Source organism: Dendropsophus ebraccatus, chromosome 10 (genome assembly GCF_027789765.1).
Source record: "Dendropsophus ebraccatus isolate aDenEbr1 chromosome 10, aDenEbr1.pat, whole genome shotgun sequence".
Classification (NCBI taxonomy): Eukaryota; Metazoa; Chordata; class Amphibia; order Anura; family Hylidae; genus Dendropsophus; species Dendropsophus ebraccatus.
Genome location: NC_091463.1, coordinates 45,691,206 through 45,718,923, shown reverse-complemented (window position 1 = coordinate 45,718,923; position 27,718 = coordinate 45,691,206). Strand labels below are relative to the sequence as shown.

The 27,718-nt window shown below is 46.8% G+C and overlaps 1 protein-coding gene across 1 annotated transcript in view; it reads right to left on the bottom strand.

Moving 5' to 3' along the window:
• Positions 1-25,467, bottom strand: part of GABRA3 (gamma-aminobutyric acid type A receptor subunit alpha3) — a 54,122-nt gene extending 28,655 nt beyond the window's left edge. The window contains exon 1 of the mRNA XM_069985492.1: positions 25,386-25,467. Coding sequence (XP_069841593.1) covers positions 25,386-25,411 — 26 coding nt within the window. The 5' untranslated portion in view covers positions 25,412-25,467. The remainder of the gene's footprint in view (positions 1-25,385) is intronic.
• Positions 25,468-27,718: the final 2,251 nt, after the last annotated feature.

Below are 27,718 nucleotides of genomic sequence, written 5' to 3'. Positions count from 1 at the left end.
AATGCATCCGTTTTTTTTGCACAAAATAGATGAAAAGAATGGATTACAAAAATGTAGTGTGAATCTAGCAAGGCATTATCTTGTCTGTCAGTTTAACCCCCTGGGGTAAACCTATAAAAACTCTGAGGGAATAATATCCTCCATGGTCGAGAAGGGCTCCTGAGCATTAAAGTGAAAAACTGTTGAAATCAAGGTATCATCCAGTCTGACAATTTAAAGAGGATTATCCACCTTAAACTAACTTATCCACAGGATAGGGGACAAGTAAGAGATTGCGGGGGCGTGGCTTAGCTATGGATCCGTGAGGACGCACCTTGTCGGAGCTCCGGGCCACCGCACGCAGATCCACCCTTACACAAGCCTGTTACAGCACACTCCAGATGGCAAATCGCAAGGAAAAGACGGTGGGGACACCCCAGCACCCGGCTACCCGTTCAGCAGTGGCGTCCGCCCGCATAGACAGGTATCTCCAGCCAGCAGGATCCGGGATACAGGCCTCCGGTGGCGGCAACATGGCGCCTGCTGCACATCCGGCCCCTTCTCCCTGTGCCCTCCCGAGCAGCCAAACTCACCCGCCGGTGTTCTGGGCAGACTCCGATACCGGGGATGATGCGGGACAAACGGACTGGCCGGGGGCTTCCAGGCCGCAGCCCTCATGCGACCGCTACCTGACAGGGGAGGCCTCCTCACAAGGTGACACGTGGCCCTCAGACTTCCAGCTCCTGCGGGAGCTTATACAGGCCCTGCCCACGAAACAGGACTTGGACGCGGTTGTATGCCGCATAGAATCTGCGCACCAGCAGGCTATAGCGGAGGTACGCACAGAGGTGAAGGAGCTGGCCCAGCGCACCACGGTAGTTGAGGGATCATCCGCCATTTTGTCCTCCAGGGTGGATCTCCTAGAAAGTGACATGGCGTGCATCCGCCAACACTCCCACCATCTCACACTCCTCCTAGATGACCAGGAAAACAGAGGGAGGCGAAACAATGTACGTATAAAAGGCCTGCCGGAGCTTCGGGGGGGGGGGGGGGCGATGAACTGCCTCGCAGAGTGTCTGAGCTCTTCAACATGGCTACCTCCAGACCTTTGGATTCTACTTATGCTATTGACAGAGTACACAGAGTGGCGAGGGCACCGGCGAGGGAAAACGCCGCGCCAAGAGATGTCCTGTGCCGCTTACACTACTATTCAGACAAGGAGAGCATAATGGCGGCCATGAGAAATTCGGGTACTATTCAGTATGAGGACACGACAGTGCGCCTCTTTCCTGATGTCTCCGCCCGAACACTCTCTATGAGACGCCTTCTGCAGCCGCTCCTGACACTAATTAAAGAGGCAGGGGCATCCTACAGGTGGGGCCATCCCTTCCAAGTTATTGTGCGCAAGGACTCCGCTACATTCTTCCTCAGATGTCACGAGGATCTCCCGCAGCTGTTCACCTTCCTGGATAGGCCTCCCGTCTCCGTTCCGGATTGGCTGGCCGTGGACCTGCCGCCACCAACTGCGCAATTGCGCCGCCGCAGATCCATAGTCTCCGCCGATCTGACCCATTCCCAACCTGTCTCGCCCCCAACAATCGTGGACCTCTCCTTGGGACTCCCGATGGAAGCTTAGAAGTGGCGGCTGCGAAACAACTGCACCCGCCTCCACTGTTTTTCACGGTCAGATCTCCACCTCCAGATACACCCGCGGTAGCTGACTAGAGACATGTGTCCACCGTGTCATCAGCTGTCCTTGTTGTAATGGCCCTGCTATACGACCACTTTTCTGGCCTCGACGGGGTTGACACAGTCATACTGCCTCCCTGCTCTCTGCGAGGATCTATTTATGGGGGATCCGCACTCTGTCTGTGCTGGATTCGTCGGCCATCCCTATAGCTGGGCCTACGCAGGGATGGACTTTTGTTTCTTGTCTGCTCGCACACTATGTTTTTACCCTCGGGGATTGCTCTGTCCGGTCTGCGTGGGTCCACTTTCACTCGTATATGTCTCGCACTCTGGTGCCCACTGTTGCCTTCTTGTGTTGCCTCATTATGTTTTCTCACTGTTCTTAGTTGTAACCTAAGTCTTTGCCCTGGGCCCTCTGCACCCTAACACCCATTGCTGTGATGGGGATGTGGAGGCTCAGTGTTCGTTTTGTTCTGAAGGGTTTTGTTGGATCTGTAGGTTGTGGCTCGGGGCCCCTCACCCCATGGTTTTCTACGTCTCCACTCTATCTCTATCTTTGTCTCTCTTTCCCTTTATTTCATTCTGGGAGCTCTGTCTCCGTTGAGCATGTACTAGTGCTATCTGTCCTCTCTTTTTGATTCCCCCCCTTCTGTCTCTCCCAGTTTTCCTTCCTCCTTCATCCTCTTCCTTTCGTCCCTTCCCTCCTCCCATCCGCTTGTTCTCTTGTCCCGCCTCCCTACCTTCCCCAATTTGACCCTTCCTCCCCCCCCCTTTTTTTTCTTTTTTCTTTTTCTCTCCTTTTTCCTCACCTCACCCCCCCCCCCCCTCCTACTCCCCACTCCCCACTCTCTCACGGGCAATGGCCTCAAGGTGACCTGAAAGTAGGTTCCCTTAACGTTAAGGGCCTACATGATTGCGGCAAACGCTCCATTATGATGAATCTCTTTAAAAAACAGGATATCCATGTCGCCTTTATCCAACAAACGCACATGCTCCCCACTCATAAGTTTTCCCTGACTAACTCTTGGTTCCCCTTCTCCTACCACAGCTATTCACCGATCCAGAAAGCAAGAGGTACTAGCATCCTTATCTCTCGTTCGCTACCCTGGGAACTCGTGGACACCCGGTGTGATGAGGAGGGCCGTATGATTCTAGTGAAGGGTAGGATCAACGCACAGGTATTTACTTTTGCCTCCCTCTATCTCCCTAATTCGGGCCAGGCGCATGCAATGCAAACGTACCTTGATGCAATTGATGACTTTAAGGAGGGGATCCTGGTCGTTGGTGGGGATCTTAACATAGCGTTGGATCCATCCTTAGATACCTCTAGAGGATCTTCACATGTTAGTCGCTCACACTTGTCCCGCATGAACGCCCTACTACACGAACACCAGTTAATTGACACTTGGAGACTTAGCCACCCTAGGGACCGGGACTACTCCTTTTATTCCCCAGTACACGACACCTACTCAAGGTTAGACTATCTCCTGTTAAAACACGGACATCTATCCTTATTCAGAAATGCAGCGATTGACACCATTATGTTCTCAGACCATGCCATGATCTCTCTCACTCTAGCTCTGCCGGAACCGTACCCCATGCAATGGCAGTGGCAGCTTAATTCATCTCTGATCCAGGATATTGTGGTCCTAGCGGACCTTAGACAGTCCCCGACCGAATATTTCAGTACCAATGGAGGTGGGGAGTCCTCGGCTATGGTGGTATGGGAGGCACATAAGTGCGTGGCTAGAGGGATCCTGGTGAAACACGGGGCGCGCCTTAAACGGGAAAAAGCAGCTAAAACGACCTGTTTACTGGCAGAATTACAAGACCTAGAGCAAGCCCACAAATGTGCGCCTACAGATGATATTACGGTGAGACTACTGGCTTCTCGGGAGTCCCTCCGCACTCATCTCCTGGACAAAGCCACATTGGTGAAATGTAGGCGCCACTTCTATGAGTTTGGGAATAAGTGCGGACGGACCCTCGCTAGGGCGCTGCGAGCTCAACGCACTCGGACCTATGTTCCCCAAATCGTTACTGACTCAGGAGGACGGGAGCACCTACCGACTGGCATTGCGCGGGCATTCCGTGACTTCTACGCTGCTTTATACTCCACAGATCAATCTAATCCCCTTACACTCAGTCAATCTTTTCGTTCCCGTATCAGGGACTATCTAGCCCGATCCGGCCTTACGCATCTCCCTGAGGAGGCTCTCTCTGCTCTGGAAGAGCCACTCTCGGATACGGAACTCCATGCGGCCCTTAAGGCATCCAAGTCCGGGAAAGCACCGGGCCCCGACGGATTCTACCTGGGATATTATAAGGCACTTAAACCTCTACTAACCCCCCACTTCCTTGAGGCATTTAACTCACTCCCTGAGGGCACCTCGCTCCCCACTGACACCACCAGGGTGGTCATTTCAGTCATCCCTAAAGAGGGGAAGGACCACTCCCTTTGTGCCAGCTACAGGCCAATATCCCTTTTGAATGTTGACCTGAAGCTATTTGCAAAGATCCTGGCCTCTAGACTGTCCCCCCTCCTTGGGGGCGCCGTTCACCTAGATCAGACGGGATTCCTGCCAGGATGTGAAGCCCGAGACAATACCATTCGTGCAGTTGACCTGGTCCATCATGCCTCGGCCCACCGTACCCCTTTCATGCTTCTCTCTACGGACGCCGAAAAGGCATTCGAACGTGTCAACTGGACGTTTATGGAAGAGACCTTACGGGCCTTGGGTCTAGGTCCAAATTTTCTAACTTGGATTCTGTCCCTTTACTCCAACCCCTCTGCCACTGTCCGGGTGAACGGCGTCCTCTCGGACCGCTTTTCTATCTACAACGGCACGAGACAGGGATGCCCTCTTTCTCCCCTCATTTTTGTGCTGACACTAGAGCCCTTCTTGAGAATTGTGTGGGGGACTGAGGATATTGGGGGTTTGCGAGTGGGCAACACCGTACACAAGGTAGCCGCGTACGCGGATGACTTGCTCTTCTTTGTGACTAACCCTCAGGTTACTCTACCAGTCATTCTGAGAGAGTTGGAACCCTTTGCCTCACTCTCTAATTTTAAAATCAATTATGCAAAGTCTGAGGCACTCAATATATCATTGCCTGTTGAGACGGTGTTGTCACTTCGCGCCTCCTTCAGGTTCCGCTGGGCCTCCAAGCTGCTCAAATACCTAGGGATCAATCTCACTGCTGACCCGAAAGAGCTTTTCTCCACTAACTTCCCCCCAATTCTTGCAACGGTTCAGTCCTGCTGCGCCAATTGGAGCAAGGGATTGTTCACGTGGTTTGGCAGATGTGCCATTATTAAAATGAATCTGCTGCCAAAGTTGCTGTATGCCTTCCAATGCCTGCCGGTTCGTGTCCCGAAATCGTTCCTTAAAGCCGTGACCTCCGCTCAGACTAGATTCATATGGGGCGCTAAACCGGCACGGGTTAAACGAGCTTTACTGTATCGCAAAAAAGACAGAGGTGGCGTTGCCCTCCCGGATATTCACCTGTATTACCTGGCATCGGTCCTCACCTGGGTCGTGGACTGGTGTAGACATGCGGCACTGAAGCCATGGGTCCAAATAGAACAGTCCTCCACCAGCATCCCTCTAGCCTGCATCCCCTGGCTCCCCGGCCCCTCCCTAACAGACCTACGCTTACACCCGACGATAGGCCCGACGCTCCTAGCCTGCGCCGACGCTTTGGTCCGCGACCGCGTGCTCCCACTCACCTCACCTATGTCACCGATCATTGGCCATCCGGATTTCGGACCTGGGATTTCGGACCCAGGCTTCAGAGCGTGGGCGAGTGCCAACATTTTTAGAGCCTCCCACTTCATATCCCAGGCAACATGGCTGTCCCCTGCGGCTCTGGAAGCCATTTCTGACCCAAGACCACTAGGCGCATGGCGTATTAACCAACTTACACACTTTTTACACACTCTACCGCCTGCCGCACAATTCTCTACCTCTAAGACGTATTTGGAGACGTTGTGCGAGGGTTCTGGCCAACTACGTCATGCACTCTCACTTCTCTACAACGACCTGCTGATCCCACCCGACCAGGAACCCCCTCCATTTCTGACAAAATGGGAGAACGACCTCCATCTCTCTCTCTCTCCGGCGCAAAGGACTGACATTCTGTCTCTTGTCCACAAAGGCTCCTTGAGCTCGCGCTTTCAAGAGGCGGGCTATAAGATCCTTACACGATGGTACCAGGTGCCGGTGCGATTGCATGCGATCTGGCCTGAGGTAGATCCGATGTGTTGGAGATGCAGGGCTGCGGAAGGTACCCATCTGCATGTGTTTTGGTCCTGCCCGGTGCTCGCAGCTTTCTGGGACAAGGTTAAGGAGACCATCCGGCGGGTCATTGGCCCCTCGGTGGACCTCCCGCCTGCCCTGTTCCTACTTCACCACACTGAGTTGCCCACACAGAGGTACAGACGTTCCCTGCTGCGCTTCCTGGTGATGGCTGCTCGCTCGTGCGTCCCTCTCTACTGGAAGCGCACAGTCCCCCCACCTGTTTCTCTCTGGATCTCTAAGGTGAATGAACTTATGAGAATGGAGGACCTGACTGCTGTGCTGCACGACCAGAACGCTCGTTTTACAGGTACATGGCTAGCCTGGATGGAGTTCCAGGACACGGCTGAATATGAAACCTTGCTGTGCCCAGAACCCTCCCAGAGCGCCGGAGGGACACCACTCCTTGAGAAAGATTTTTGCGAAACGCGTTGGAGGGTGAGGTGGTGGGGTGTATGTGCGGCAGGGGGGCGGTGGAGAGCTGTTTGGGCTGCAGTTTAGGACCTATGATACAGGCAGTTTAGCCTGTGAACAATTGCGTCATTGACCTGGATGAATTTTTGTATAGGTTTATATATTTATAGAGGCACTTGCACTTTGGATTTGTATTGCCCTACAGCACTTTAATACCTTATTTATTTATTTATCAATGATCCCTGCCTGTCACATGTACCAATATTGATAGTAGTATGATGTGTTGACACCCCTCCACCTTGTTTTTAAATGTCTATTGTGTAAGTGTTGATTTTATGGGATATTTTGGGAATTATGGATTTAAATAAAGATGAGACGTATTGATTTGAAGTAATGTGTTTTTGAATTATTTGAAGGGGTAATTTTTTGGTTGATATACGCCGGAGGGACTTAGATGTCACCCCGAGTGCTCGCGGGCCTGCGATAGTTGGGGCACCTAGTCCTGGACATTGCCCTCAGACCTTCCCTGCTATTCCTTCTACTCCCCTCCTTCCCCCCACCTCCCTCTCCCCCCCCCTTTTTTTTTTCTTTTTTTTTTTTCTCTCTTTTTCCTCTCCTCTTTCCTTCTCTTTCTACCGTAGTTCCTTCCCTCGCCCTTCTTTTACCTGGCCCCTCCCCCCCCCTGTCTCCCCTGCGTATCTTTCTCCCCCCTTTTCCCCTGTCATCTACCCCTCTTTATGTATCCCTATTCCTCTGTTCTTTTGCCACCATCTCTCTGCCCTCTGAACCTCAGCGTCTTTTGCTGAGAGTTCCTCTATCTGGTCCTTTAGCTGAAAAAGACAAAGGGGTTGACGGTTGGGGGTAGCCACCGGGCCATCACAATAACTCAGGGAGCATGTGGACACTGTACCTTCTCGTCCGGTATGACATGAATGTTCAATTTTACCTTCCTATTCTACTGTGTACATTTCCATGTGTCCCCCATTGTCAAATGTTTTTTTTGCAATTCTCTGGCTCGGGGTGTGTTTGCCCCTGATTGTTCAGCTTTTCTTTGTTGGAAAATGTGGATGTTAAATAAAGAATTTATAAAAAAAAGTAAGAGATTGCAAGGGGTCCGACCTCGATACCCCCTGGGTACTCCAGCTAGGTCCCTGGCTCCTTTGTTTTGAACACAGCTGCAGGTACGGCATGTGACCTGCAGCTCTATACATTCTCTGATGGAGCCACTGGAGAGAGACGAGTGCTGTACTCTGTCCTCTCTGATGGCTCTGATTTCTCTAGGGTGGGACCGGCAAAAGAGAAGCCCTTTACTTAAAATTGAAGGTAAGTTGAAAGAGTGGCAAGAGGCACTAGAGTCCTGTGCCAACGGATGATGAATCAGTAAAGAAAATAATAAATTGTATATGTTACCTTCCCACACACTCCAGTGATTGGCTGAGCAGCCTGTCACTTCAGAGACTGGCTCCGAAAGTTTTACTGGTGGCTGCGGGGACTGCAGAAAAGTGGGGAGAACACCGGGAGTGTGGGAAGGTAACATATACAGTTTATTATTTTCTTTAGTGATACATCATCCGTTGGCCGCACATGACTATCGATACACGTCTGGTGAATGATGATTTCAGGTCAGAACCTAAAGACACAATCAGCCAATGATCGCTGTCATTGACTGATCGTTGTCTTATTACACAGAGCGATGATTTGCTGAATCGGCCTGATTTAGCAGATTATCACTTCATGTAATAGTTGCATATAAACAAGAGAAAGTGTATGTCATAAATCACCAGGCACACAACTATATGTTCAAAAATGTATAAACATCATCTTTATTAATATATTAATACATACAGAAAACAACCCTACCCAAACCCAAAAACATTAAAAACACTTAAAATACCCAAAGAAATATCCAGGAGGGACCCTGAACCAATACATGGGGTCCCTACCTCCCCACACTCAGTTCCAATATATATGAACACACACTTCACAAGTAAATAACAAATGATACAAAAATCAAAAAAGAAACCAATAACTCATGATTACCAAAGTGCAAGTGCCTGTAAACAACAAAGTGCAATACACAATGTGCATATATATGCTTGTAAAAGAAATAAATAAGTCTAAAGATTAACGAAACCAAGGTACATAAACTCTGGTGTCACCTCATGGAGTGTGGTCTGCTGAGTGGGGTCCAAAGCACCCTACGCGTTATGTCCCAAACCCGGAACTTCGTCAGGGGTACACTCTGGTTGTATAGGGTTGCTTATATATCCATAAGTAATCATCATCAATACTGTACACATGAGAAAAATATATATATAACTTACATGTGGAGGAGAGTCACAAGCCGCACGTTCATGGACACACACACACACAAGATGGCGTCCACGGCGTGCACACATTAGTCCTACGCATGCGCCACCTGCAGACAGTCTTCCCCATATCAAAGATGGCCTCGCGTCACCGAATACAGTACTGCGCATGCGTTGACCACGTACCATCACGCTCAGTATTCCACCAGTGATAAAGATGGCCGCGTAGTTCCGGACCAAGACATGCGCATGCGCCACATATGCTACAATGAATTACCTCTCTTTTAACCCCCAAAAATGACATATATGTTCATAGCAAATATTCACCGCGTGCGCACTCATCATATAGCAAGATCTCATTTTGCAAGTAGATAGAAAGCCACACACAATAACCTTGTTCACGTCAAGAAGTTTAGTCAATAAAGTAGCAGCCCCAAGATCTAGAGCTAAAGCAAAAAGTCCATACACATACATGGTATCAACCCCACAGGACTTAGTTGTCCTGTAGGGAGGTAAATCACCATGTACTAATAAGGTGTATAGTCCCCAAAATACTGTAACGGCGGTGAATGGCGCATATATACATATACCAAAATACTGCAACGGCAGTGAACGGCGCATATATACATATATACTACTACACAAAAGTCCCCACATAAATGTTTCATAGTGTCATAATAGTAAAGTTTATGGCAAAAATACAACAGTCCTATATACTACGTCCTCATAATAAATTGAACGACCCATATACATTCGTAAGTATAATTTTTAAGCAGTCATCACCTGCACAAAAACTCCATACATTGTAGGCATTTATTATATCTTAAACACACGGATATGACACCACATGCACGCATTTCTTCCAAAAAATGAAGTTCAAGTAGCGGTGCTCATATCCAAGGGTAGAACAAAGGGTCCTTGTAACATGTGCAACTAACATCCAGTAGAATCAAAAAGAATTATTTGTATATATGATTGATGTGTATACCTCCACAAGCACTTCATGTAATAGGGCGCTTAGACTGCGGGAGGCTGAGACATGCGTAAAGGGTGACCCCAAATTTAAGCAATGTGGTATTATGCAGCTCACATAATCAGAAAACCGCAACAATATACAGTGGTACCTTGGTTTAAGAGTAACTTGGTTTCAGAGCATTTTGGTTTAAGAGCTCACAGTTTTTCAAAATTGTGACTTGGTTTAAGAGCATTGCTTTGGTTTAAGAGCTCCGTGTTCTGGGTGGGAGCGCGAGTGGCATGGTCTGCATAGCGGGGTCTACAGCACTGTACTCTGACCCAGGAAGTCTCTCTCACCTTCCAAATCATAGCAGATCCACTTCTGGCTGGGGCTTGCATCAGAGGACTGGACTGTGGAGGTAATCTCTTCATAGCTGTAACCCCTCTCTCCCCGGACAGAGAGCGCTGCATGTATGTGCCCACATCTGCTCTGCTCATTCATTCATGCACCCTGCAGTCTCTGTCAGCCCTTGTGTTTCCCATCCTCTCCATTACTGTACAGTAGTTTATGATATCACATATTCTGCTGTTTCTTAATCTTTGTTTCATCTGTTTTACATGTAATTCAGAAAAATAAATCATTATTTTTGGGGTGTGGAACCAATTGTCTGCATTTCTATAATTTCTTATGGAAAAATTTTCTTTGGTTTAAGAGCAGATTTGGATTACAAGCACGGTCCCGGAACGAATTATGCTCGTAATCCAAGGCACCACTGTATAATGATTTGATCAAGATTTTAACATTTGATTTGTTTTAATGTTGTTGGGACCAAAAGTAAACAAAAATGTCAGCAATAAATAGGATAAATAGGTGAGCTCCATTGGTAAACTATATATTTTAATATGAACAAGGACTTGACTTTAGGAAACTATTGAATAATTCATGTCAATATCTTGCATCGTCTGTAATACACCCAAGGTATAAATGGGACCGGGTTTGCCGATATGTTGTGGTTTTGTGGAAAATTGGAACAATGTTGGCTTCAGGTATTTAATAAAAAAGTGGGTTTAAAACTTGCCTCTCTTCTGAATTAGGGATAGTAGAAGATACAACAAATAAAATACACCAAGATACACCAAAGAAAATAAAGGGGAAGATTGTAAGGCATCTTTTTATGTAAGATTTCTGATTACTAGAAAAGGGTTAGCCTAAAGGCCCTATTACACTTAACGATTATCTGCTGTATTTGGCCGATAATCGTCTGGTGTAATAGGAAACAACATGAACGATGTCGGCTGATCGTTGGTGTCGTTTGTCTTTTAACATGTTGAAAGACAATCAACCAGGACAACAACGATCTGTTGCAGTTGCTCTGTGGAATAGGAGCTATGGCAGCAGACCGCTGCTATCTGCTATGGGCTGCCCGGATAATCTAGCGATCACCCAGGCAGCCCCCTTCCCCCCGCAACTGCCGCGCCCCCCCTGTACTCACCCGCTAGCTGCCAACGTGTGTAATAGTGCCAGCAGCTGAAAGCACTCATTTGCTCCTCAATATCGCCCTGTGTAATAGGGGCTTAAAGTGACTCTGTACCCACAATCTGACCCCCTCAAACCACTTGTACCTTCGGATAGCTGCTTTTAATCCAAGATCTGTCCTGGGGTCCGTTCGGCTGGTGATGCAATTATTGTCCTAAAAACAACTTGAAGCCTGTACCAAACGGGAGTATCTGTGCCCTAAATTTGCACCACCCCTCCGTCCCTCCTCCCTACCCTCTTCATCATTAGGAATGCCACTGAAACATTTTCTCCATGCTGAACATTGCACAGGTCCTTAACAATCCAGCCTATGTGCCGGGCTGCCACAGGTGGGAAATAGGAGGCAATTTGCCTGGAGAATTCCTAATGATGAGGAGGGCGGGGAGGAGGAGGGACAGAGAGGTTGTGCAAAGTTAGGGCACAGATACTCCCGTTTCGCATGGGGCTTCAAGTTTAAAAGTATTTTTTTAGGACAATAACTGCATTACCTGCCGAACAGACAGATCTTGGATGAAAAAGAAGCTATCTGAAGGTACAAGTGGTTTGGGGTCAGATTATGGGTACAGAGTCGCTTTAAGGCTGAAAACTAGGAAAATTGTGTTGGAAATGTTAAAAAAAATTCAAAAGGGCAAAAATGGTTAAATTTTCTTTCTTTCTTCTTTATTTTCTTCTTCACTTGGGAGGGTCAGAGTAGGTTAAGGGTTTTCTTAGATAATTGTTAACTAGTGTATTCATTTTTATATGTCTATGTGAAATGAGTTAAATAAAGATATTAAATTAAAAAAGAAAACTTGCAAAATCAGCAGTGTATCTTATCAGCAATGAATAGTTGACAATAAATACTTGTGTCCCTCCTATTTAAATTTAAGGCTTGGTTCACACACAGTAAAATAAAAGCTAAATATGAACATAATTTTAAGTAAAAGTAAAACAATGTGTGAACAGATTAAGGCCTTATTCACATGTTCAGTAAAGTTGTCCGTAACTGCGGATCCATAATCACGGTTCAACTTACAGCACATTGATTTCTATTGGGCTATTCACACAGACCTGCTGCGGATTGTGATTGCAATATGGATTTCCAATAGAAGTCTATGGGATCTGTACTTTTTACGTCATGTACTCTGTACTCTGTACGTCATGGATGTCACATTGTTGACGTCCGCAAAAAACACGGATCAAATCCATGCAAACTAGTACTATTCACATTTTACAGATACGGAAACGGATGCAAATACGGATGGATTTATACGGACCATGGAGCAAAAATAGTGGGAGGTTTTGCAGTCCAAAAAAATTACTGAACGTGTGAATGAGGCCTAAAAGCTGCATTTTGCTTAAGCCATCTTATTTCCCATTGACTTAATGAAGTGCATTATTATACTAAAAATCTGGCCGTATTTTGGATTCAAAACTACAGCCATATTTTAATTTTATTTTACAGTGTGTGAACAAAGGAAACAGTTGGAACTACTAGACTTGGTGTGAGAGTGTTCAAGGCTCAGATAGGAGTGCACAACCATTAAAGCGACTCTGTACCCACAATCTGCCCACCCCAAACCACTTGTACCTTCAGATAGCTGCTTTTACTCCAATATCTGTCCTGGGGTCCGTTCGGCAGGTGATGCAGTTATTGTCCTTAAAAACAACTTTTAAAATTGCAGCCCTGTGTCAAACAGCCATGGCCTAGAGTATTCGTGCCCTAACCTTGTACCACCCCTCTGTCCCTCCTCCTCACCCTCTTCTTTATTAGGAATGCCACTGGCAGGATATTTCCTATTCCTCTGCAGTGAACACTGCACGGGTGCCTTAATAATCCAACCCATGTGCCGTGCTCACACAGCTGATGAATAGGAGAATACCTGCCTGGTCCATTCCTAATGATGAAGAGGGCGGGAAGGAGGGATAGAGAGGTTGTGCCAGCCTAATGCACACAAACTCTAGGCCACGGCCGTTTGGCACAGGTCTGCAAGTTTAAAAGTAGTTTTTTAGGACAATAACTGCATCGCCTGCCAAACGGACCCCAGGACAGATCTTGAATTAAAAGCAGCTATCCAAAGGTACAAGTGGTTTGGGGGGGTCAGATTATGGGTACAGAGTCGCTTTAAGGGTTAGCACGGCTGCACAGACACTAAAAGCTCCTTTTTCAATGTACTACACGTACTACACTGCTCCAAATACTCAACAATGAAGGATACTAATTTTAGGTTACTGTCCATACTCCTTTCAGACTTCAGCTCTATAAGGAGAAAAAGAAATAACGTATCCAGCTGAGAGCTGGAGTAGGTTTCGTGCATATTTTTTGGCGAAACTAAAGATGAATCGCGTGGACCCTGTACCACCCCCTTCACACCTCCTCCCCGTCCCCCTGGCGTACCTTGCGTAAAGTGACGATTTGTGAATGTTTTATTCGCAAAAACGCCATTTGCGAATAAAATATTCGCAAATCGGCACTTTCCGCTGAAAAAATAAAATACACCGCTTGATACATGTCCCCCATAGTGGAGAAAACAGGAGCTGCAGAGAATTCTGAAAAGTAGGTAAATCAAGCTTTTTTTTGTTTTATCCACGATGTTACATCTTGATTTTACACTGCTAGTTTTCCATGATATAGCATGTGGACTGGTGAGATTTCAGTGCCAGGATGGATCTGCAGTCTCAGTCTAGCCCTGTTTGAAGCCGTCTTTAGGTGCCAAAATGACAGCAATCCAAAAATACGGCTGCAAAACGACAATGTGTGAACATAGCCTATATCTGAATTTTATTTCATTTAAATCTTATTTATGTTTTTCCCTGTTTGCAGATTGTGTAGTAGTTATTATTGCCAGACAACTGTCACCCCACTGATCCAGATGATGCCAAGTATAAACACACACTCAAATGCCAACAGATGGGAAGAATGTGCAATTGCTCAAACAATTCTGTCATAGCATATGGCAGAAACATTTAAAAGAATAATTTCTACACTTAACAACCAAGAGCTCCACAGACAGTGTTCAAACAATAGTGATCAGAGGTGTCCAGGCTAGACATACAGCTGACATCCAGCTCCAGCAATCAGGATTGGACACAACTTTGATCCCAAACATTTAGCCTTCTAGATGCCTTGGTCAATAGTGGTAGTTAAATAATTAAAGGGGGATCCCTCTGTTACCCGATTGGCACCTATATCACTATCCTCTATTTCTTATAGCATGCTCAGTATAAGAAAATTGTGGTACAGACAATTTCAACCTAAAGTGGGATCCAACTAGATTAACCATAATCCCTTGCAGCCGTCCAATCACTAGTGACGTTGTCCTGGGCCATGACCCCGCCCCCTCCTCTCGATAATACATAGGCCGACTGCTTCCGGTGTTCATAAATGTCGCCCAGAGTGTGATAACCAAATTCTGTATTAGCTGATTTCATTACTGAAGTAGAGTGGCCTGGAGTTTCTGATTAGTGCACTGGAGTTCTGGATTAGTGGAGTGGAGTGATGAGACTGCAGTTCCTGATTGTTGGAGTGATGAGAGTGGAGTTCCTGATTAGAGAACTGGGTTTCTGGATTAGTGGATTAGAGTAATTAGACTGCAGTTCCTAACTAGATTTGCATTTCCAGGGACAGGGCAGGCTCCAGGTTTACGTGGGCCCTTGGGCGACAGAGGCTTAGCGGGCCCCTTTGTGGCGCATGCATATCTAGCTACAGAGATAATATATATATATAAAGGGTAGTAATTCTGCATTCTGTTGCAGTGGCTGGGCTTCACCTTGCACACCCACAGCAACAGGCATGGCAGTAAAAGTGATGGCGCCCCCTGCAGCCTCAGTGACAGGGGAAAAAAAAGTAGTAAAATTGGGCCCCTAGAGGCTCTGTGGGCCCTGGCACTTGCCCTAGTAAGCCGGGTGCTGACGCCGGCCCTAACCAGGGAAATACATAGTGCTTGAAAAGAGCGCCCCTTTAACAGTGATTTACCTTTAAGAGAAACTTTAACACTTGGTACAGTCCCTTTAGGAGCGACTTTGGTACAGTCCCTTTAAGGGCGACTTGGGTTCCGTCCTTTTAAGAGCGACTTTGGTACTGTCCCTTTAAGAGAGACTTGGGTACCGTCCCTTTAAGAGAGACTTGGGTACCGTCCCTTTAAGAGAGACTTGGGTACCGTCCCTATAATAGCGACTTGGGTACCGTCCCTTTAAGAGTGACTTGGGTACCGTCCTTTTAGAGCGACTTGGGTACCATCCCTTTAAGAGTGAGGGTAGTGCGGGTGTCGCTCTGCTTTGTAGTGCGGGTGTTGGCTCTGCTACATAGTGCGGGTATTGGCTCTGCTACGCGGCTGGCTCAGCTCTGCTACTTAGTGTGTGTGTCGGCTCTGCTACGCGGCTGGCTCAGCTGTGCTACGTAGTGCGGGTATCGGCTCTGCTACCTGGCTGGCTCAGCTCTGCTATGTAGTACGGGTGACGGCTCTTCTGCGTGGCTGGCTCAGCTCTGCTACAAAGTGCGGGTGTCGGCTCTGCTACACGGCTGTCTCAGCTCTGTTACGTAGTGCGGGTATCGGCTCTGCAACACGGCTGGCTCAGCTCTGCTATATTACTGACTGAACTCTGCTACTTATAATGGTAAAGATCATTGCTCAGTTACCATGACAATCTTACTCATGTCAGTGAGACAAAATCGTTAAGGACCTTCCATCTTCTACATCTTCTATTGGCCAATAGTGGACATGTGACTGTGTCGATGTTGTGAGGCATTGACTGGCAAGACCTTAGAATTTCTATTGGCTGCTATATTTCAGCTATTTGCATATGTGCTGTGATTGGCTGTTAGTGTTTACAGTGTGAACATTATTTCCAATGGGCCATTATTTTCTGTGGGAAATTAGGGGTCTTTAAACGTAAATTTCTTAAAAACAACAAATCCGATCGGAACCAAAAAAAGATAGCACACCTCTCACCGCCAAGGGCGTCTAAATGTAGTTTGAACGGAGTCTGTGTGCAAAGCGGTTCGGGCTGTATTAATCGCAGAAGAATGGCTGGAAGAAGAAGAAGAATACGGATTACAATATAGTGCTTTTTCATGCACTATAATTAGTGCACTTGGTTTCTGGATTAGTGGAATGGAGTGCACTGAATGCACTGAAATATCGGTGCGAATATCGATTTTCCACGCAAGAAAAAACATTTCAGTACAAGGATTTCCTGGTCTTCGATACTTTGTTAAGCTGCGTAATAGTGCAGCTTAAAGGAGAAGTCCGGCGACAATTTTTATTAAAGTATTGTATTGGCCCCCAAAAGTTACACAAATCCCCAATATACACTTATTACGCTAAATGCTTATAAAATGCTTTTTCCCTGCACTTACTACTACATCAAGACTTCACTTCCTGGATAAAATGGTGATGCCACGACCCGACTCCCAGAGCTGTGCGGGCTGTGGCTGCTGGAGAGGATGATACCAGAGGGATGCTCAGTGTTCCTCCAGTGCCCTGTACCCCTCAGTGCTCCCCTGCCATCATCCTCTCCAGCAGCCACAGCCCACACAGCTCTGGGAGTCGGGTCGTGACATCACCATGTTATCCAGGAAGTGAAGCCTTGATGGAGTAGTAAGTGCAGGGAAAAAAACACTTCCCGTAGTAAGTGTATATTGGTGATTTGTATAACTTTTGAGGGCCAATACAATACTTTAATAAAAATTTTCATCAGACTTCTCCTTTAACATAAAGTATAGTGCAGAGAACACAGCGGGCAGCTGACCGAGCACCGGCCATGTTCTCTGTGCCGCCCCCTGCCGTCACCTCCCTCCGCTCACAGTAGCTTCCTCCCAACTTCAAATAGTCGGCACTTAGCGATCGCTTGTGCCAGGTATTTTACTGTGTACATTTAACCCTTTGAGGACCAGGCCCAAAATGACCCAGTGGACCGCGCAAATTTTGATCTTAGTGTTTCCGTTTTTCCCTCCTCCCCTTCTAAGAGCTCCAGCACTCTCAGTTTTCTATCTACAAGCCATGTAAGGGCTTATTTGTTACAGGAATAGTTGTACTGTGTAATGGCGTCATTTATTTTACCATAACATGTATGATGGAATTCCAAATATATTATTTATGAAGATATAAATTGGTGAAATCGCAAAAAAGAATGCAATATGGTAACGTTTGGGGGGTTCCTGTGTCTACGTAATGCACTATATGGTAAAAGCGACATGATACCATTACTCTATAGGTCAGTACGAACACAACCATATGCAGGTTACACAGATTCTCTAATGTTATATATTTTTTTTAAAATGAAATCCTTTTTTTTGGCAATTAATTATAAATAAAATGGGCCTATTGTGACGCTTATAACGGTTTTATTTTTTCACCTACGGGGCTGTATGGGGTATAATTTTTTCCGCCATGATCTCTAGTTTTTATTAATACCATATTTGGGAAGATCGGACGTTTTGATCACTTTTTATTAATTTTTTTATATATATAATGTAACATAAAATCGGTAATCCGCGCACTTTTTCCCCTCTTTTCGTGTACGCCGCTTACCGTTCGCAATGACGCTTGTTATATTTTAATAGATCGGACAATTACGCACGCTACGGTATATTATATGTTTATCTATTTATTTATTTTTATATGTTTTATTTATATATTGGGAAAGGGGGGTGATTTCAACTTTTATTGGGGGAGGGGTAGTGTGTTAGTGTTTTTAACTCTTTTTTTTTTTTACACATTTGAAGTCCCTTTGGGACTTTAAGGAGTTAAGGAGTTAATGACACGCGGCAGCGCGATTGCTGCAGCGTGTCATTACCGGTGAGGTCCCGGCTGCTGATTGCAGCCGGCCCCCACCTGCTATGAAGCGCGCTCCGCTCCGGAGCACGCTTCATAGCGGGAGAAACATCCAGGGCGTACAGTTACGCCCTAGGTCGTCTGGGGACAGACTTCCATGGCGTAACTATACGCCCTGGGTCGTCTAAGGGTTAAAGGGGAAGTCCACCCAAAATAATTTTTTGATATGTTATTACTTATGGAAAGTTAGACAAATTTCTAATGTACATTAATTATGGGAAATGCTCATATACTGCTATTTCCCTTAATTTAGTGGATCATGGAGTGTTAGAATTCTCTCAGAAACAGTGACGTCACGACGAAGGGTGTAATTCCTATGGAGTGTCCAGCAGGGGGCACACTATGTATAGAAGTCAATGAGTACCATTAACTTCTATATATAGTGCGCCCCTGCTGGACACTCTATTGAATCATTTGATGTGTATGTGAAAATGTTATGTACTGTACGTTTTGATTAAATACATTTATGGAATACTTTGGGGAGCAAGTGTCCCATAAATGTATTTAATGAATACATTTGCAGGGCACCAAGCAGGGAGGGAGAGAGTTGCCCGTGCATCTACCTCCTCCCTCCCTCCCTGCTCGGTGCTGGGCACATATACACAGTACTACTCCCCCATTATCTGCAGATAATGGGGGAGTAGTAGCTGTGCTATCCCCATCACATCGCCACCGCCGCCCGCGCCACTGCTCACACAAGGACTGCTCTTTATGCCCTCTCCTCCGCTCACCCTCCTTCTCTTAGCTTCAAACTAACTATCTGGCCGCTCACTCCCCGCCGCCCGCGCCGCCCCTCACACTATCTCGCCGCTGACTCCCTGCCGCCGGCCGCCGCTCCTCACACTATCCCACCGCTTTCTGCTCCTACATAGCGGCTCCCGGTCCGCCTTGCATGCCGGCTGCCTCAGCCCTCCCCCACCCCGGACACCAGGAAGCACCGGGAGCGCCGTGCTCCCTGCGGGGTAAGGGAAGGGCTGACGCGGCCGGCATGCAGAGCGGACCGGGAGCCGGTATGTAGGAGCAGAGAGCGGTGGTCAGCGGTCTCACATGGTAAACAGTATAACCGAATTTGCTGATTTTTGGTCACATCACATCACAGAAAAAAAATGTAACAAGAAAGTGATCAAAAAGTCACATACCGTATTTTTCGCTTTATAGGACGCGCCTTTTGATAAGACGCACCCCTGATTTTAGGGGGGAAAAATAGAAAAAAAAATATTTAGCTCATTGTCACAGTTTGGAGATAGCAGCAGTGGTGCCAATCCCCCCATATAGTGCCCCACATAGTAGCCAATGCCCCCATACAGTGCCCCATATAGTAGCCAGTGCCCCCATATAGTGCCCCACATAGTAGCCAATGCCCCCATACAGTGCCCCCATGTAGTAGCCAATGCCCCCATATAGTAGCCAATGCCCCCATACAGTGCCCCCATATAGTAGCCAATGCCCCCATATAGTAGCCAATGCCCCCATACAGTGCCCCCATATAGTAGCCAATGCCCCCATATAGTAGCCAATGCCCCCATACAGTGCCCCCATATAGTAGCCAGTGCCCCCATATAGTGCCCCCATATAGTAGCCAGTGCCCCCATATAGTAGCCAATGCCCCCATACAGTGCCCCCCATATAGTAGCCAATGCCCCCATACAGTGCCCCCATATAATAGCCAGTGCCCCCATATAGTAGCCAATGCCCCCATACCATGCCCCCCATGGTAGCCAATGCCCCCATACAGTGCCCCCATATAGTAGCCAATGCCCCCATACAGTGCCCCCATATAGTAGCCAATGCCCCCCATGGTAGCCAATGCCCCCATACAGTGTCCCCATATAGTAGCCAATGCCCCCATACAGTGCCCCCATATAGTAGCCAATGCCCCCATACAATGCCCCTCATGGTAGCCAATGCCCCCATACAGTAGCCAATGCCCCCATACAGTGCCCCCATATAGTAGCCAATGCCCCCATACAGTGCCCCCATATAGTAGCCAGTGCCCCCATATAGTAGCCAATGCCCCTATACCACGCCCCCTCTGCCCGCCCAGCTGCCCCCCTCCATCGCCGCTTAGCCGATCAGGAGCGCAGGAAAGTGCTGCTCATTGCACTTTTCCGGGCTTCTGATCGGCTCAGCTGAGCGGGGATAGAGGGGGCGGGCTGGGCGGGCGGAGGGGATGGCTCAGGGCCGCTCACTATGCATATGCATAGTGAGCGGCAATAGAGGGGGCGGGGGGGGGCGGCTTCCTTGCGGTGCTCGGCACTGCTTGGGAGCCGTCTTCGCTTTATAGGACGCACTTAGTTTTTACTCCCACTTTGGGAGGAAAAAAAAGTGCGTCTTATAAAGCGAAAAATACGGTAAGTAAAAATGTACAAAAGCAAAGGGAAGAAACGGGGCATCTTCTATTGCAGCAAGAAAACGTCAAATAGTGGGAGCTTGAAGAATGGTGAACGAATGTAGGTTTACCTGGAAAGGTTGTGCATGAGATAGGCACATCTATCAAGAACTTAAATCACACTGCAGCTAGCTTCGGGTACCTCACTGCCTGTAGGACAGTGTGAGGGTCATTGTTTGCGCCGTGATCTGAGTGCAAACAGGCAGATTCCCAGCAGCGGTTCTCTGGGACAGGGAAACCCTTCTAACGAGCCCTGCGCAGGTGTAGTATCATATGAAAGAGTATACACCATCAAGGGACAGGCGGTATAGTATAAAACAATAAACAATATTTATTTGCGCAATGCGCCTTCCTCAGGCATATATATATATATATATATATATATATATACATTAAAACAGAACACTACTGTAAATACATTATAAAAGCCACTACCCACTTTCGGTTCTCAACTGGGTCAGAACCTTACTCAGGCATGTATACACATTGAGGATCCTACTGCATGCCTATGGAGGATGACAGCTTTGTCCCGGGCTACGATGTTGATGACATTGCAGGCCCCACATGGAATCTCGGTCCATCATCAGGGGAAGAAGCTGTACTTCTGCAACTGACCCAGCGTCAAATCCCATCTGCAACTTGTGGGTCCAGAGGCAAAAGGGGATGGCTAGAGCCTCAACTAGTACAATTCAGATTGGCACTCTAAGGCCACTTAACCACATTCTAGCAGTGTGCCTGCTTTAAAGAAACCCCAAAATCAGTGATCAGTGGTCTGCGATTTTTTGTGTTGGTGGTGGCAAAGATCAAACAGTCATCTACAGCATCTGTGACCATAAAGTAGGTCAGGGTTTAAGTTCAAACCCAGGGACAACTCCTATGTGTCAGCATAAAAAGCACCACCACCCCATTGCCTGGAAAAACCTGGACCTCCATGCCACTTTTTTGCCCAGGATCTGAAACAGCTGCAGTTACCACCACCCAACCCATCAGTCCAAGCCAGGATTCTGTAGTCTTGGTGTCAAGCAGCCATTCCATTCCTTCTACCTCTTCCTCCTCCTTCAGGCACACTGAGCAAACACCGCTACTGTTAAGGCAGCAGTCGATGTCTGAAGCCATTACCTGGAGACGGCACTACTCTAAAACCCACCCAATGGCACTGAAGCTAAACGGACACCTCTCTAAGCACTTTACCCTACAGTTTCTCCCATTCCAGTTAGTGGAGTCAAAGCCATTTAGGGACCTGATGGCTTGTGCCCAGCCTAGATGGAGAGTGCCAAGTCGCCATTTCTTTGCCAACAAGGCTATTCCTTCTGCATGCATACCTGCAGAAGAAGATTGGCAACATCTTGCGTCTGTCTCATATTGGGTGCCCCTAAGCGTGGAGTTCCAGCTATGGCCAGTGGCAGTATATCTCTGTGACTGCCCACTGGATAAATGTGCTTCCGGGAGAGCTGCAGCAACAAGCAACAGAGGTAACACCACTATCTTCTCCAAGATTTCAGTATACCTCATCGTCTGCCTCCACCACCTTGTCTGGTCATCACGTCACTACACACCCTGTCCCTGAGGCTTACCAATGCTGCCAAGCGAGCGCTGTCAAGCTGTCTTTCACCTGTGCAGCCTGGGTAAACACAGCCACACTGGGCAAAAAAGTCTTCGGGCCATGGAGGATGACATATTCAAGTGGCTGACCTCTCGGCATTTGCAGGTGGCCACTGTAGTGGCGGAAAATGACAAGAACATTGTGTCGGCGCTGCAGTGGGAAGGGCTCACATTCTGAACCCTTATGGTACATAGGTTACTCTGCTTCTACCCAGGAATGAAGGGTCTCCTAAAGATGACGAGGAAACTATTTACCCACTTTAGCCACTCGTATGTGGCACGAAACGCCATCCGCAAGATACAACACCATCGTGGACTACGATGTGTTGATGTGGTGGAACTCTTTCCTCCACATGTTGGATCAGCTGTACCAACAGAGATCGGTGGTCTCTGACTTTCTCATCACACATTCTGGCAGCTTTTAAGGTCTCCGATTGAAAGATTATGCACAGTGTCTGCCATTTGCATCATGGAGACCGCACTAAGGAACATCATTGCCAACGGGAGCTGTGCAACCATCTATAAGTCAACCTGAGCGCGGATATGTACGAATTGTTGGTGGAGAAGGAGGTATATGGCCAGGTGTATAAAACAACAACAGGTAGCATCTCTGGCCTGGAAACACCAGAGGAGATGAGGGAAGATGTTTCGGAAGAGGATGACCCCAGAACACCCTGGAGTTACACAGAGCACAGCGGTAAGCAAAGGCACTCAGTTAACCTTGTACATATGGCAATGTGCTTGTTGGAGTGCTTGAGCTTTGACACGCACGTAAAGGAGATGCATAGGAGAAACCTGTCAGCCCCACCCTGAGGTGTCCATCAGGTAGCAGCTTAGGTTCTAGGTAAAGTCGTACTTCTGGACAGAGAAGCTGGACATCTGGCTTCAGCTGGCAGAGTTCGCTCTCACCCTGCTGTCATGCCCAGCCAGCAGCGTAGCATCAGAGAGGGTGTTTAGTGCAGTAGGGGAAATTGTGACCCCTTGGGGGATCAGGCTGTCTTGCCTCAGTGTGTGAGGCTGACATTTCTCATGATGTATCGAGCCTGCATCAGATCTGGATTTCACAATTGAAACAAGTGCCAGTCTCTATCCAAGTAAAATCTCCAATAAATAATTCACCTACCCTAGGTAACCTTTAAAAAAATCAAGTAATCTTCCCCCTTACACCCAAAATTAATAGGATAATCCTATAAAAAATACCCATAGTCAATTCTACACTATTGTAATGTATAAGGAAAGCTATTATAGACAGTAATACAAAGCAAAGGTAATGCATATAATAGAACTTGTTCCTACTTGTAGAGGAACAAATGCAGTCAAAACCACAATCACCTTTCTTCACCAATAGCTGGAAAATGTTGCCGGGAGATTAGTAGGCAATATTGTGTGGCTATTGGTTACCGCATTAGCTGTGGTCTCAGCTGCATGTGGGGACCGCAATGTCCGAATTTCAGGATTTTTAAACTCAGCATATCCATAAACACATCAATCCCTAAAGATACTCACACCTCCTAAGGTGGAATCAGCGGTGAGACACATTCTTTTGCCTGCCATTTCTGACCAGTGATTAACGTGTCACTGTCATCATACACAACTTTTGACATGTCAGAGAGACAAGTCATAAGTTTTCATCGTTCCGTGTCTGAGTGTCAGCAAAATTAGTCGGGCTCCATAGACTTACACTGACTGATCATGTGACACAGAGTCGGAAGAGGACCGCACTTAGCGTGCTCTTCTCCCGACTCGTTCTCACGATCAGACCTAAACCGATCAAAACTTTTGCCATGTCTATGACATGTCAAAAGTTTTTTTATGGTGAAAGTGACACTTTAAACACAGCTATCCAGAGAGGATTTACAAAAGGACAAACCCACCACATATGTGAAAGTATGTTTATGTGCACAAGCCCTCCAACACATGGCTCTGAATATTCTAAGGTTGTATGGGTGATCCTGTCTGCAGTAAGGTACAACCTATGCTTGACTATCTTATTCAGTTGAGTGTGGTTAAATTGGACCTGTCAGCAGCTTTAATACCCAGCACCCCAACTGATCTGCACTCACACTACACTGAGAATAGGGTCAGATGCAGCTGGCACCAACTAAATGTAGTGACAGCACCATATTATTGCAGGGTCCTCGGGTCCTACTGAGGTAAATAGAAGCCAAGGCTGCAGTAATGTGGGGCCTACACTACATTGACTACAAGCCAACAGTTTCCAGCCATCCCTGTAGGGTGGTTGCTGAACAGGGATAGGGGAAGGCTACCAACAGCTTTTTCCTGAAAAACCTCTTAGGGTGCATTCACACGCACAGGATCTGCAGCAGATTTGATGGCGCAAATCTGCAGCTTCAAATCTGCACCATCAAATCTGCTGCAGATCCTGTACGTGTGAACACACCCTAAGGGTGGGTTCACACAGGACGACTCGCAGCAAGATCCGCTACGAGGTAAGGTCCTGGCAGGTCCCTGTAAATACATACTTCTTTCAGACCGCTGCGAGTATGTAATTCAGCCGCCCCCTTAACCCCTTCATCGGCTCCCGCTGTCGGTATACAATACCTGTCTCCTTGCTGCACTTGCTTGCTTCCTGCTTTGCCGACCAGCCAATCAGTGGCTGCGGCTGGGCAACACACTGATTGGCTGAGCGGGAGAGCAGGAAGCCGGGACCCCGTGCAGCAAGGAGACAGGTATTGTAAACCGACAGCGGGAGACGATGAAAGGGTTAAGGGGGCAGCTGAATTACATACTCGCAGCGGTCTTTCAGTATGTATTCACAGGGACCTGCCAGGACCTTACCTCGTAGCGGATCTCGCTGCAAAACTCACAGCGAGATTTCCGCTGCGAGTCGTCCTGTGTGAACCCACCCTAAAAGGTAATTATCCAGGATAATGCACACACTCCGTAGATCACGGATGCTACAGAGCATGAAACCGTGGGCTAGCATCGGGAACTCACAGCGTCATGTATCATTATAATGACAGGAGCTCCAAACCTATTCAAATCTTCCAGCTACTGTAGTGACACAGCTGTGCTGCTGTGCCTCTACATTATAAGAAAGATTTTAATAGGTTTGGCATACAGCTTCACACCCTGTAGCATCTGTGATCTACAGAGCATGTGCATATGGCCTTAGAAAATGAAATCTGATTTATTTCAGAAACAGCACCACAGCTGTCCTCTGATCGTTTTCTAATATTACAGCTAGACTTCATTCATTTTAATGAAACTGAGCTGCAATACCACATATATACTGAGGACAAGAGTGGAGCTGTTTATAGGGCAGAGATGTTTTTTCTAATCTTGGGTACCCCTTTAACTGAAGGATTTTACACCCCGCTGAGCTGGGAAACATTACTGACAGTTAGATAAGCCTGTAGTCAGACTTGTTTATCTTACCCTTTTCCCGGGGACAGTAGGCACATCTGCAGGAGAAATCCTAGAGCAACCACTGATAGCAACGATGTTTCTTCCTGCCCCCGCGCCATAAGGGGGCTATTTGCTAGACCTAGAGAAGGAAAGAAACAACAATGAAAATGCTCCAATATCTATTTCCTTTTCAGTCTGTCACTATGCAGTTCTCCTGATTCAGCTGTAAAAATGACAGCTACTTTGTGAAAGTTGCCTTGAGCAGCTATCACCCTATTTAATTGTATCAGCACATTACTGATACAACTGAATAGCCAAGTGCTAGGAGGAGGAAATTCAGGTTACTAGGAAGAAGCAGTGTGTGTATTATGGCACAGAGTAGTGTTGCACCCCTACCAAATAGCATTCTACCGAATACAAAAACATCATTCAGTGACTCACAGGTGACATCTTCTTTGATCTGAGGTGTCACTTTCCTTTTCCTGTCCATCTGGACCAGACCTCCATGATGATTAGAATATAGTAACAATGTCCCCTGCTGTGCCTCCATATAGTAATAATGCCTCCTGCTGTGCCCTCCATATAGTAATAATACCTCCTGCTGTCCCCCCATAGTAATAATGTCTGCATGCATTGCCCAATAGTAATAATGTCCCCCTGTGGTGTGCCCCCATAGTAACAAGAAAAGTAGTGAGAGTAAATAGGTGTTAACCACACCTGTACCTGTGTATCCGTGGCTCCTAGCCTTGCAAACATTTTTATGTATAATTTTGAAGAATTGTTTGTAATGAGTAGTTTGCCGGCATCGTCCACGTGGGTTCGCTATGTGGACGATGTCTGCTTACTATGGACAGAGAGTGAGCAGGCTTTCACTGATTTTGTGGCTAAGATCAATTCATGTCACTCATCCATTAAGTTTTCTTTGGAGTATGATAAAGAGGTGATTAATTTTCTAGACGTTGAGGTGAAAAGAAAGGGAAATAGTTTTGAGACTACATTATATTCTAAACCCACAGACAGGAATAATACATTGCATAAAACCAGCCAGCACGCCCCTCACGTCTTTAAAAGTTTACCCAAATTCCAGTACATTAGAGCTAGGAGGATTTCTAGTTCCATCCGTGAGTACTGCAAAAATTCTAAAATCTCACCAAAAAATTTATGGAAAGAGGATATGATAAACGTGATCTGGAGAATATAAGTAGAGAAGTAGGCAAGATGGATAGAAGTGAAGTGAGAAAGCGTAAGAAGAAAACCACGAAGAAGGGGGATAATAAACTACTGTACAGTATGATATATGACCGGCATTCTAGCTTAATTAGGCGAGCGGTTATGAAATATTGGAACCTGTTAAGTAGTGATCCCAAATATGGTTCAAAATTCAGGGAGAGAAAGACAGACATTCTTGGCAGCAGCATGGAAAGGCACCTTTGCCTGTATGAAATGCCAGCATTGCAATAGTATCATCAGAGGGAGTGACGTGATTTGTGATTTACGGTGGCAAGTGATTGAACAACTTGAGGTATGTAATGATAGTGAGGAGAATCGCAGATGTCTCCTTCGCCGTGAAGTATTTTGGATTACTGAGCTTAAGACATTGAGTCCTAAAGGTCTCAATGAGGCATGTAGCTTTAAAGTATTTTTACGTTTTAGACGTTTAGGGATTTCCTCCTAGTACGATCATGCGTGCAATATATGGATAGTCAATTGATATGCAATTATTATATGCAATTATGATACGAATGTATGCATTCATTAGAGAAATGTTATATTTATTATGTTAATTCTGACTCACGTATATTACACCTTCCACCCCCTACGTCCTTGCGCATGAGGAAGGAGGAGCCTTATACTCCGAAACGTCCACAGGACACCAGGTAGACGCTAGGGTGTGTGGATTAGCCTGTGAGCGAAATTGTACCAAGTATCTGAAAATAAACCGTAGTTTAGACAGCAGTTCAAGTGTGTGGATTCCTTCCTTCACGGGTATCCAGCTCTCAAAGAAGACTACAACTTTGGGATAAGCAGGTACAGGTGAGGTTAACACCTATTTAATCTCACTACTTTTCTTGTTGCATTGGACTCTAGGGATCTGTGGGGATCCAATAGTGAGTGGTATTGCCTCAAAACAGATTGTGCGATTGACTTTTTCTCTATATAAGGTGCCCCCATAGTAATAATTTCCTCCTGCATTGTACCCATAGTATTAATGTCCGCCTCTGGTGTGCCCCCATAGTAATAATGTCCCCCTGAATTGCACCCATATTTCCCCCTGTATTGCCTCCATAGTAATAATGTCCCCCTGCATTGCCCCATAGTAATAATGTCCCCTGCATTTCCCCCACATTGTAAACCATTATGCT